The sequence below is a fragment of the Nanorana parkeri genome, unplaced genomic scaffold, assembly GCF_000935625.1.
Source record: "Nanorana parkeri isolate BGI_ZX_2015 unplaced genomic scaffold, ASM93562v1 scaffold1380, whole genome shotgun sequence".
NCBI classification, from domain to species: domain Eukaryota; kingdom Metazoa; phylum Chordata; class Amphibia; order Anura; family Dicroglossidae; genus Nanorana; species Nanorana parkeri.
In genome coordinates, this window is record NW_017307648.1 from 26061 (window position 1) to 39001 (window position 12941).

General features: G+C 47.9%; 1 protein-coding gene and 1 long non-coding RNA gene across 2 annotated transcripts in view; both read left to right on the forward strand.

Annotated features, from left to right (window-relative positions):
* Positions 1–6432: 6432 nt before the first annotated feature.
* Positions 6433–6913, forward strand: LOC108798013. Its single transcript, XR_001941923.1, has 3 exons — positions 6433–6535; positions 6662–6796; positions 6883–6913. It is a non-coding gene; the product is annotated as an uncharacterized LOC108798013 (long non-coding RNA).
* A 578-nt stretch (positions 6914–7491) lies between these two features.
* Positions 7492–12941, forward strand: part of LOC108797990 (oocyte zinc finger protein XlCOF6.1-like) — a 9215-nt gene continuing 3765 nt past the window's right edge. Inside the window, exons 1-2 of the mRNA XM_018569683.1 lie at positions 7492–7499; positions 8955–9771. Of these exons, the coding sequence (XP_018425185.1) occupies positions 7492–7499; positions 8955–9771 (825 nt within the window). The remainder of the gene's footprint in view (positions 7500–8954; positions 9772–12941) is intronic.

Sequence of the window (12941 nt, forward strand, 5' to 3'; positions counted from 1 at the left end):
ACAGTAAACTACAAATACCAACCACATCAAGGTACAAAACATTACTGATTATCTTCACTCGGCTCAATCACTAGGAAGTGTATTGCCAGTGCTAGACGGAGATAAATATCTGAGGTGACCTTCCAGAGGGTCTTTGTGTTCTCGGCTCCTGCCAGGAGAGGAGGTCTTCCCTCCCAGTCTTGGCCTGGAGGAGGATTGCAGTTTAGGAAGCGTCTAGGCATGGCCTTCAAGGCCTGCTACCTGGGTGATGGTGAAAGACGGGCCTGGGCCTTATGAAGAAGAACTTAGCCTGTGTCTTTGGGCCTGTTTGTTGTCCTGCTGAAGAATCTTAGGAGGAAGCTTCTATCCTGAAGAGTGTCCTGGTGAGCTCGGTATAAGCTGCTGCCAGTTGATATTGCAAGAGGTTCTCACTGCTCATTACATTAGGAACCTGTGTTGTTTGGTTGCTCCTAAAGGACTTACATAGAGGAACGGAGATGGACCTTCATATGGTGTACAGTATCTCCTCCTCATTTGTTGGACACATGACGTTATATTGAGGAATGGAGATAAACCTTCATATGGTGTACAGTATCTCCTCCTCATTTGTTGGACACATGACGTTATATTGAGGAATGGAGATAAACCTTTCATATGGTCACCTGGTATCTGGTATGTATCCGGTCTATAAATGGCGGCTCTGGATGGACAGTTGGATAACTGGCTCTATATTTAGGATGCATCTGGTCTATAAATGGCGGCTCTGGATGGACGGTTGGATAAATGGCTCTATATTTAGGATGTATCGGGTCTATAAATGGCGGCTCTGGATGGACGGTTGGATAAATGGCTCTATATTTAGGATGTATCGGGTCTATAAATGGCGGCTCTGGATGGACGGTTGGATAAATGGCTCTATATTTAGGATGTATCGGGTCTATAAATGGCGGCTCTGGATGGACGGTTGGATAAATGGCTCTATATTTAGGATGTATCGGGTCTATAAATGGCGGCTCTGGATGGACGGTTGGATAAATGGCTCTATATTTAGGATGTATCGGGTCTATAAATGGCGGCTCTGGATGGACGGTTGGATAAATGGCTCTATATTTAGGATGTATCGGGTCTATAAATGGCGGCTCTGGATGGACGGTTGGATAAATGGCTCTATATTTAGGATGTATCGGGTCTATAAATGGCGGCTCTGGATGGACGGTTGGATAAATGGCTCTATATTTAGGATGTATCGGGTCTATAAATGGCGGCTCTGGATGGACGGTTGGATAAATGGCTCTATATTTAGGATGTATCGGGTCTATAAATGGCGGCTCTGGATGGACGGTTGGATAAATGGCTCTATATTTAGGATGTATCGGGTCTATAAATGGCGGCTCTGGATGGACGGTTGGATAAATGGCTCTATATTTAGGATGTATCGGGTCTATAAATGGCGGCTCTGGATGGACGGTTGGATAAATGGCTCTATATTTAGGATGTATCGGGTCTATAAATGGCGGCTCTGGATGGACGGTTGGATAAATGGCTCTATATTTAGGATGTATCGGGTCTATAAATGGCGGCTCTGGATGGACGGTTGGATAAATGGCTCTATATTTAGGATGTATCGGGTCTATAAATGGCGGCTCTGGATGGACGGTTGGATAAATGGCTCTATATTTAGGATGTATCGGGTCTATAAATGGCGGCTCTGGATGGACGGTTGGATAAATGGCTCTATATTTAGGATGTATCGGGTCTATAAATGGCGGCTCTGGATGGACGGTTGGATAAATGGCTCTATATTTAGGATGTATCGGGTCTATAAATGGCGGCTCTGGATGGACGGTTGGATAAATGGCTCTATATTTAGGATGTATCGGGTCTATAAATGGCGGCTCTGGATGGACGGTTGGATAAATGGCTCTATATTTAGGATGTATCGGGTCTATAAATGGCGGCTCTGGATGGACGGTTGGATAAATGGCTCTATATTTAGGATGTATCGGGTCTATAAATGGCGGCTCTGGATGGACGGTTGGATAAATGGCTCTATATTTAGGATGTATCGGGTCTATAAATGGCGGCTCTGGATGGACGGTTGGATAAATGGCTCTATATTTAGGATGTATCGGGTCTATAAATGGCGGCTCTGGATGGACGGTTGGATAAATGGCTCTATATTTAGGATGTATCGGGTCTATAAATGGCGGCTCTGGATGGACGGTTGGATAAATGGCTCTATATTTAGGATGTATCGGGTCTATAAATGGCGGCTCTGGATGGACGGTTGGATAAATGGCTCTATATTTAGGATGTATCGGGTCTATAAATGGCGGCTCTGGATGGACGGTTGGATAAATGGCTCTATATTTAGGATGTATCTTATTACCTCCTTTGTATATTCTAGTAATGTCTCCTTTGGACTTCCTTCATCGGGTACTTCCTGTCTGCACCTTATAAAACTTCCTGTCGTCATCTCACATAATTTCCTGTATGAGCTCATTAAGTGAGATTGCCACCTTGTGGTGATTTTAATAACCGCATCCTATGTCATGGTTTCGTGTATTTGCCCTCTGCCATGTTGCTCACACTTCCATCCTGTTGCATGTGTAGCGCTCACCCCTGAAGGAGGCGCTGGATGCCTTGTTCATCTCTAGTCTGTCTAGGCCGGGGTATGTTCTTCAGCTGCCCACCCATTAGCATCATTAGCCCTTCTTCTGGTGCTCACAAACTGACGTCCACTCCAGTAATAAAATGGCAAGTAACGATTTATTGAACATCTTCACTGAGGAGAGAGGGTAGAGGGGTTCTAGGTGTCCAGGGGTGACCAACAAGAGCTCCAGACTCACCAGACCTGGTTGGCATATCAGTTTAGATCCACTTGGGAGGCAGCGGACAGCAACTGATGTAGCAGCTAAGCAGGATGGATGCAGATCCTCAACAGGAAAGACACAGACCATACTCCTGAAGTCCTCATAGTTCCAGGGTACTTCAAGAGCCAGCATTGGTCCCGGTTCTCTTCCTCTATCAGCTTCACAGGCCTCCTCCATGTTGGAGACCTCAGGGAAACCTTTCCCTCACACCAGCCCACCCCCAGGCCTTAGGCCTAGCCTGGGGGGCAGGCTGAACAGCACCCAGCTCTATTCCATGGCTGGTCCTGGCTAGTCTGAGCACATGGCAGCTCCCACCAGCATATGTACCCTATCCCAGCATGCACCACTGGCTGAGAGAAGCCCAGTGGTTGGCTGCTGTACTGTACATACATTACAGTGTCTCTCATTGGCTGTCCTACAATATGACAGAGTCACACTCCGCCCAGGGGGTGTACAGGCAAGGCTAGACACTTGGAATTAACCAGATAATTGTCACTATAAATCCAGCCAGGCTGACTACAGCCCCGGCTATCACTAAATGTCTAGTAGCCACGTCACAGAAGGTGACGGGGGGGGGGTACATGTACAATTAAAAAAATATGCCCTGTGAAAAAACACATGCAGCCGGTTATTTGTTAAAATATACAGTGAGGAAAATAATGATTCTCCCCAGTTCAGGGAGTAAAACGAGTATTTGATCCCCTACCAACCAACAATAATTCTGGCTCCTCCCACAGACTGGCCATGTGGTACACAGATGAGTCCTGTCACTTTAAGAAGGTGCTCCTAACGACAACTCGTTATGTATATAAAAGACGCCTGTCCTGTCCTGTTCTTCCATTCACACCTCCCCCACCACGGGCAAGACCAAAGAGCTGTCAGAGGACGTCAGGGACCGTAGATCTGCACAAGACCGGAATGGGCTACAAGACGATCAGCGAGAAGCTCGGTGAGAAGGAAACAACTGTTGGAGCGATTATTCCCAAATGGAAGGAATACAAAACAACCATCGATGGCCCTCGGTCTGGAGCTCCATGCAAGATTTGGCCTCATGGGGTGAGGATGGTCATGATGAAAGTGAGGGATCAGTCCAGAACTACACGGGAGGAGGAGCTTGTGAATGATCTCAAGGCAGTCGGGACCACAGTCACCAAACAAACCATTGGTAACTCAATACACCACCATGGACTGAGATCCTGCAGCGCCCGCCAGGTCCCCCTCCTCAGGAAGGCCCATATACAGGCCCGTCCCCCCCTTCAGGAAGGCCCATGTACAGGCCCGTCCCCCTCCTCAGGAAGGCCCCTGTACAGGCCCGTCTGAAGTTTGCCAACGAACATCTAAATTAGGGGTCTCAAACCTCCGGCCCTCCAGCTGTGGTGGAACTACAAATCCCATGAGACATTGCAAGATTCTCACAGCCACAGACATGACTCCCGAAGAGAGATGCAGCATGGGATTTGTAGTTTCACCACAGCTGGAGGGCCGAAGGTTTGAGACCCCTGATCTAAATGATTCAGAGGAGGATTGGGAGACAGTGATGTGGTCACATGACACTGAAATTGAGCTCTTTGGCATTAACTCAACGCGTTTGGAGGAAGAAAAATGCTGACTATGACCCTAAGAACACCGTCCCTACAGTGCAACCCGGAGGGGGAAACATTATGCTTTGGGGCTGTTTCTCTCCGACTTTGCCGCATTGGGGGGCCGATTAACGGGGCCACGTATTGTAAAATCTTGGATGAGAACTTCCTTCCCTCAGCCAGAACACTGAAGATGGGTCGTGGACGGGTCTTTCAGCATGACAACGACCCAAAACATACCGCCAGGGCAACAAAGCAGTGGCTCAAGAAGAAGCACATTGAGGTCATGGAGGGGCCTAACCAGTCTCCAGACCTTCATCCTATAGAACATTTATGGGAGGAGCTGAAACTTCGAGTTGCCAAGAAACCTGAAGGATTTAGAAAAGATCTGTAAAGGGACCGAAATCCCTCCTGAGATGTGTGCAAAACTGGCAACCAACCCCAAGAAACGTCTCCCCTCTGTGCTCCCCAACAAGGGTTCCCCCAGGAAACGTCTCCCCTCTATGCTCCCCAACAAGGGTTCCCCCAGGAAAACGTCTCACCTCTACCCCAACGAGCGTTCCCCCAGGAAACGTCTCACCTCTGTGCTCCCCAACAAGGGTTCCCCCAGGAAACGTCTCCCCTCTGTGCTCCCCAACAAGGGTTCCCCCAGGAAACGTCTCACCTCTGTGCTCCCCAACAAGGGTTCCCCCAGGAAACTTCTCACCTCTGTTCTACCCAACAAGGGTTCATGTTCTGCTTCGGGATCAAATACTTATTTTACTCCCCGAACTGCAACTCAATTTATAACATTTGTATCATGTGATTTCTCTGGATTTTTGGTTGATATTCTGTCTCTATCATGTAAAATACACAGTTACAATTCATAAATATGCCCTGTGAAAAAACACATGCGTCCGTTACAATAAATATGCCCTGTGAAAAAACACATGCGTCCGTTACAATTAATAAATATGCCCTGTGAAAAAACACATGCGTCCGTTACAATTAATAAATATGCCTTGTGAAAAAACACATGCGTCCGTTACAATTAATAAATATGCCTTGTGAAAAAACACATGCGTCCGTTACAATTAATAAATATGCCCTGTGAAAAAACACATGCGTCCGGTTATCAGAGAATTACGCGTGGATTTGGGGACTGGCCACCCAAAAAGAAAAAAATTATCCCACAAGGACCGGTCTACCAGATCGGTGGGACTGAGGCTCAGGTGAGTATCTCTTCTTTATTCAATCTCCTAGACAAAAAAGAGCAGATAACCCTCGCAGTGCCGGGGTAGCCCCACTGCCGGGGTAAAGTTCAGGCTGGTGTTTCTTATTTTTTAAAAACGTTAAAAAGTGAGATTCTCATCAAATCCACATCCTGAAAAGACGCAGGATTCCCCCTGTAATGACGCTGCTTACAAGGCGGAGACCTTTCTCAAGTATATCATGTAGAACATACAGGCAATTCATGGGGGAACGCAGAGACAAGAAGAACGTGACGGTACACACACCGGAAGTGATGTCACGGACAGGAAGGAAGTGATGTACTGACAGGAAGTGATGTCACATATAAACAGGAAGTTCCAAGTGAGTTGGGAGGAAGTAGAGAGGAGACATTGCTGGAACTGGCAGCAGAGGAGGTAAGAAGATATTATTTTATAGTTATAGTCAAACCCCCGTCATGTCCGTCCCCCTTCATGCACAGTCATTGTGATGTCTTTTATCTGTGCGTGATACACACGCACAAACGTATGTTTTCAAATATGTCCCCGGATATAACCCGAGAATAGAGCCGACTCTATGGACGTACGATGTCTCCATAAATAGAACCTGACATAAGAATAATAACAATTAAGAAAAATATATATTTAAATATAGAAAATATGTTTAAATATTGTGAAATGCTCCCCATTAACGCGACTCATTTCTGAACCGGCCTCGCGATTGGTCAGAGGGTTTCCAATAAAAGAGTTCTAATGATCAGCGAGGCCGATTATATTATCTGTCCACAGAGTCTTCTATGGATCACATCAACAAGGATGGAGGAGGACCCGAGGTCACATGACTGAGAGGATATTGGACCTCACCCTGGAGATCATCTACCTGCTGACCGGAGAGGTGAGGAGGATTCTGGGAGGTCACATGACATCACTCTGATCTCTATTCATAACACACAGACCCGACCGGAGGGGTGAGGAGGATTCTGGGAGGTCACATGACATTACTTTTGCTCTTTCAAAACAGAGTTTTCCTCCGGTGAAGTCTGGTGACTATATAACCATCACAGTGCCTTCACCTCACTCCAAGAAACCCGAGAGGAACAATGACAAGAAGATCCTAGAAGTTACCAAGAAGATCATTGAGCTGCTGACGGGAGAGGTGAGCGGTGCCGGGAATTCTGGGACATGATCCAGGAACAGACAAGGGGTGTGTCTGGGTGGTGACGGTATCATTGTGTGTGTCAGGTTCCTATAAGGTGTCGGGATGTCTCTGTCTATCTCTCCATGGAGGAGTGGGAGTATCTAGAAGGACACCGGGATCTCTACAAGGACGTGGTGATGGAGAATGCCCCGCCCCTCACATCACCGGGTAAGAGGAGAGAGCAGTACGGAGACTCCGCCTACATCACCCATCATCTGATACACAGATAGAAACACAGTATTCAGTCAGTGTGTGTGTTTCCTACAGATGGATCCAGTAAGAGGAACCCACCAGAGAGATGTCCCCGTCCTCTGTATTCCCGGGATCCCACCCAGGAAGATCTCACCATCCCCCACCATGATCAGGTAGGTGTGACTGAGGGTAATACTTACATTATGACCTCCTCATTATCTATGTAGTTACATCTGATCTCATTGTTCTCGATATACAGAGTGAGTGTGATAATGATGTTAAAGAAGAGATAAAAGAGGAGGAGGAGGAGGAGCTTGGCGTGATGGAGGAGTTCTCAGAAGAACACAAAGACCTCTTCAATGTCGTCATGATAGAATCATTCAGTGACACAAACCCACCAGAGAGATGTCCCCGTCTGTATTCCCGGGATTCCACACAGGAAGATCTCACCGTCCCCCACCATGATCAGGTAGGTGGGACTGAACACCGAGATGATTCTGCTCTCTCCTTCTATCATCATATCCCTTGGTAGCACTGCAGCCCAGCTGATTGGCTCTTTGTGCTGCTTCTCCCTGTGTTAATAGCAGAGCTGCCTTCCTTTCTGTCTTTTATATCTCCCCGGAGTTCAGCTTTATGAGATGTTTTCTATTATTTTGGGGTTTAGGGTGAAGAACGGAACAATATAAAAGCTGAGGTTAAAGAGGAAGAAGTGGAGACGTATGTGGGGGGTGACCGGCCGTCCACGGAGGAGGTCGGGGTGATGATGAAAAGTGATCAGGATGACATTTCTCTACCGATCAACACAAGTAAGTAACAGACACTATGGAGGGAACAGGTCACAGTTCTATGTCACTTCTGAGTAGAAGGTGCGACGTTTAAGGGATCATGTTGGAGAATTATCAGATCTTCTCATCATCAGATAAGATGAGACTGAATTATAAATGGTGGACCATCAAAGCTGGGAAGAATTATTTTGTTCCTTCACAACACAAGCCTTAGAAGGTCACTCAAGGCTGGGGTGCTGTGTGATCCGTCTGCCCGCTGCTTATATACACACACGGAACCAGCAGATGGATCACACAACCCTACCACAGGTGAACGATCTTTACTAGTGCTTGTGTTGTGAATGGAGCTGTGCTGAATCGTGGTGTCCTCTCTAACGCACGCCTGCTGCTACAGATGAGCGCCACCAATCATCCCTCATCACCTATTCTGCTCCTCTTAAGTAGGAAAGGACTACCACTCCTTCTGTCCATCTTCTTCACACCCTACAGAAGCCTATCTTCATTCTATAGATGCGGTATAATCCATCAGGGTTTTTCTGTCTAATGTTTCATTCTGGAATGTGGACATTTTTGTCATTTGTGAAGGTCCTCAAAGTGGTCACCTGGTCTTCAATCAGCACCATCTCCATTCCTCAATATAACGTCATGTGACCAACAAATGAGGAGGAGATACTGTACACCATATGAAGGTCCATCTTCATCCACCCCCCATAGCGGTCATGAATGAACAGTACAATGGTCTCCGGGGGGTCAGAGGTGTTTTGGGGGTTTTGTCTCCTTTATCTGGTTGGTTTTCATATTTTGGGGTTACAATTGGACCCAATTCCATGCCAGAGCTCTGTGATGACTTCTAGACCAACATACATGACTCTGATTACTGACGTGTGTAATGATTTCTCTCCAGCAGATGGATGTGATGTCAGGAATACCTCGGAGAGACATCTTATATTATCTGCCGATTGTAAGTCAGAAGATAATGTCATCACACAGGATTCTCCAGGAGTGAATCCAAACACACAAAATATACATCACAGACCTCACTGCTCGGAGACCTCAATGGATCCCTCTGATCAGGGTGAATCTTCTGATCATTCACATACTATGACTGGAAATATCCATCTAAGATCTCACACTGCAAGAGATCCATCTAATCCCAAGGAATCTCCCTCAGCCCATGAAGGAGATCACAGAGGTGAGGATCTATTCTCATGTTCAGTGTGCGGGAAATCCTTCACTGAAAACACAAGCCTTCTTAATCATCAGAGAAGTCACATTGGTGAGCGTCCTTTTTTATGTGTACAGTGTGACAAATGTTTCACAGACGAAGGAAAACTTCTCGTACACCACAGATTCCACACAGGTGAGCGTCCTTTTTTATGTTCAGAGTGTGGGAAATGTTTCACTCAGAAAGGAGATCTTATTGTACACCAGAGAATTCACAAGGGCGAGCGTCCATTTTCCTGTCCAGACTGCGGGAAAAGTTTTACCCAGAAAATCAAACTTCTTATACATCAACGAAGTCACACTGGTGAGCGTCCCTATTCATGTTCAGAGTGTGAAAAAAGTTTTACACAAAAATTTGCACTTCTTATACACCAGAGAATTCACACGGGTGAGCGTCCCTTTTCCTGTTCAGAGTGTGGAAAAAGTTTTTCGGACAAAGGAAACCTTCTTAAACATCAGAGAACTCACACTGGTGAACGTCCTTATTCTTGTTCAGACTGCGGAAAATGTTTCACTCGAAAAGGAGCACTTATTGAACATCAGAGTATACACACGGGTGAAGGTCCTTTCCCTTGCTCAGAGTGTGGGAAATGTTTCATTCATAAAGGTAAACTTATTGAACACCAGAAAACTCACACTGGTGAACGTACTTTCCCTTGTTTAGAGTGTGGCAAATTTTTTTTTGTGAAAGGAAACCTTCTCAAACATCAGAGAAGTCACACGGGTGAGCGTCCTGTACTGTGTGTGGGAAATGTTTTACGCAGAAAATCGCCCTCCTTGTACACCAGAGGAGTCACACCGGAGAGCGCCCCTATTCATGTTCAGAGTGCGAGAAAACTTTCACTGAAAAGGGAAAACTTCTTGTACACGAGAATCCACACTGGTGAGCGTCCTTATTCATGTTCAGAGTGCGGAAAAAGCTTCACTCAGAAGGGAGATCTTAATGTGCACCAGAGAATTCACACGGGCGTGCGTCCTTATTTATGTTCAGAGTGCGGGAAGTCTTTTGCTAAAAAAGGAAACCTGGTTGAACACCAGAAAAGACACACCACGGAGCCTCCTGACTGCGTTCAGAGTGTGGAAAAAGTTTGACAGATAACAGAAGAATAATTAGACATCAGAGAGGACGTTCCTCTTTATTTCTTTGTACAATGGCTGATAACAGATGGCACTGTCTTGTCCAGGGGTAGGCAACCTTGGCTCTCCAGCTGTGCTGAAACTACAAATCCCATCCTGCTTCTGCCTCTGATAGCCATGCCTGTGGCTTGCAATGCCTTATGGGATTTGTAGCAAAGCAAAGCTGGAGAGCTGAGGTTGCCTACCCCTGGTCTAGTCCATAGAACAACTGGGGGATGGGATACATGTCTTTTATACAGGGTTCATTCCGGTATAAATAATATTTAATTTATAGGTGGAGATTGATGGGTTGAGTCTTCTTTTGGCTTCTTCTAGGTCTTGGAGACTCCAGTGTTGGGACGTTCCTGCTATAGTTTCTGTCCCCCACCCTGTGTGGTATCCCCGTTCCTCTTTTATTTACTCATCTGGCATGGAGGGTGGTAGCCCCTTATGATACACAAGTAATATGGATACGGGAACTCAGACATATAAGTATACCAGCAGGGCTGGATTTACTATCTCTGCTGCCCCAAGGCCAGGTTTCTCAAAGCAGCCCCCTACCCGCCAACCCCTCCCCCATGGAGAATGGCAGGCTGCATACAAGTGATCTCGGCGACGTCGCCGGGATCACTTTTACAAAACAAGCGGCGGCTTCCCCGCTGTGCATTTAGCTCTGCTTGCCCAAAGCCGGGCTAAATGTAGAAAACAACTACCCGCCGGGGCATCGGGAGATAGGAATTCCACACCCCTGCTGCCTCTCTACTTGCCTGCTGCCCCGAGGCCGGGCCTTGGTTGGCCTGGTGGGAAATCCAGCCCTGTATACCAGGGAACAATTGTAACCCCGCCAGCCAGATTCTCAGAAGGAGAAGGACGAATAAGGTCCATGTGGTGTACAAAGTGATCACAGTACATTGCGCAACAGTGGTGGGTAAGTCATTGACAGCAATGACAATACATGGGGGGCAACAAATGAGCAATTGTGACGATACGCGGGCAATCGGAGTAATACAGGGGCAACAAATGAGCAATTGTGACCATACGCGGGCAATCGGAGTAATACAGGGGCAGCAAATGAGCAATTGTGACGATACGCGGGCAATCGGAGTAATACAGGGGCAGGAAATGAGCAATTGTGACCATACGTGGGCAATCGGAGTAATACAGGGGCAGCAAATGAGCAATTGTGACGATACGCGGGCAATCGGAGTAATACAGGGGCAACAAATGAGCAATTGTGACCATACGCGGGCAATCGGAGTAATACAGGGGCAGCAAATGAGCAATTGTGACGATACGCGGGCAATCGGAGTAATACAGGGGCAGCAAATGAGCAATTGTGACCATACATGGGCAATCGGAGTAATACAGGGGCAGGAAATGAGCAATACATAGGGGGTCCAACATTTTATTGCCTAAGAGCCCGGAGATCAGAAGGCGGCCCGGGGGGATCTAGCGGCACCTGATAACCAATCGCTGCCTCTGTCTCATTTCCACTTGTACAGGAAGTCACCTCTGCTCTCTTCCAGGTTTGGTAGTTGACGCGTTTCGGAGGAGTGTCCTCCTTTCTCTAAAGCACTTGGTCACATTGGAAGCTAAATGTGGGCGGGAACATATAATTGCACTGTGCATGTTGATAATCTATCTCTAAATAGTCCCTGGCTGATTCCCCCCCTACAGGGGCGTCCCGAGGCCGGGTGTCGTGCGCGACCATCGTATTGATACCTGCCGGCGGCCATCTTAGTTCTGGTAATGAAAGGATTAACCCGCCAGCCAAAGGAACAGGGAGCCGGTCGGTCGGTGTCTGTGAGGAGTGTTTGGAGCAGGACGCGTGGCTGTGTGTGTGTTAAGCTGTGGAATACGGTCTACCGAGGCACTGCTGGGGCACCTGTGTCCACACCGCAACCCTCTGTGAGCAAGCTGGGACTCTAACCCTGAGGGTGATACTCTAACCCTGAGGATGGGACTCTAACCCCGAGGATGGGACTCTAACCCCGAGGGTGGGACTCTAACCCTGAGGCTGGGACTCTAACCCTGAGGGTGGGGACTCTAACCCCCGAGGATTGGACTATAACCCTGAGGATGGGACTCTAACCCCCGAGGATGGGACTCTAACCCCGAGGATGGGACTCTAACCCCGAGGGTGGGACTCTAACCCTGAGGCTGGGACTCTAACCCTGAGGGTGGGGACTCTAACCCCCGAGGATTGGACTATAACCCCGAGAATGGGACTCTAACCCCCGAGGATGGGACTCTAACCCCGAGGCTGGGACTCTAACCCCGAGGGTGGGACTCTAACCCCGAGGGTGGGACTCTAACCCCGAGGCTGGGACTCTAACCCTGAGGCTGGGACTCTAACCCTGAGGGTGGGGACTCTAACCCCCGAGGATTGGACTATAACCCCGAGAATGGGACTCTAACCCCCGAGGATGGGACTCTAACCCAGAGGATGGGACTCTAACCCTGAGGGTGGGACTCTGACCCTGAGGATGGGACTCTAACCCTGAGGGTGATACTCTAACCCTGAGGATGGGACTCTAACCCCGAGGATGGGACTCTAACCCCGAGGATGGGACTCTAACCCTGAGGCTGGGATTCTAACCCGGAGGCTGGGACTCTCACCCTGAGGATCGGACTCTAACCCTGATCAGTCAGCTCACATAGACTTGTGTACAGAGGAGGCTAATAATGAGGTCTGGACGCCAGGTAAGATGAGGCCCGAGGAATGGAGGTTCTACAAAGACTCCGGGGTCCAGGACCATGAACAGGGCCTACTGAGGTTCTCAGAC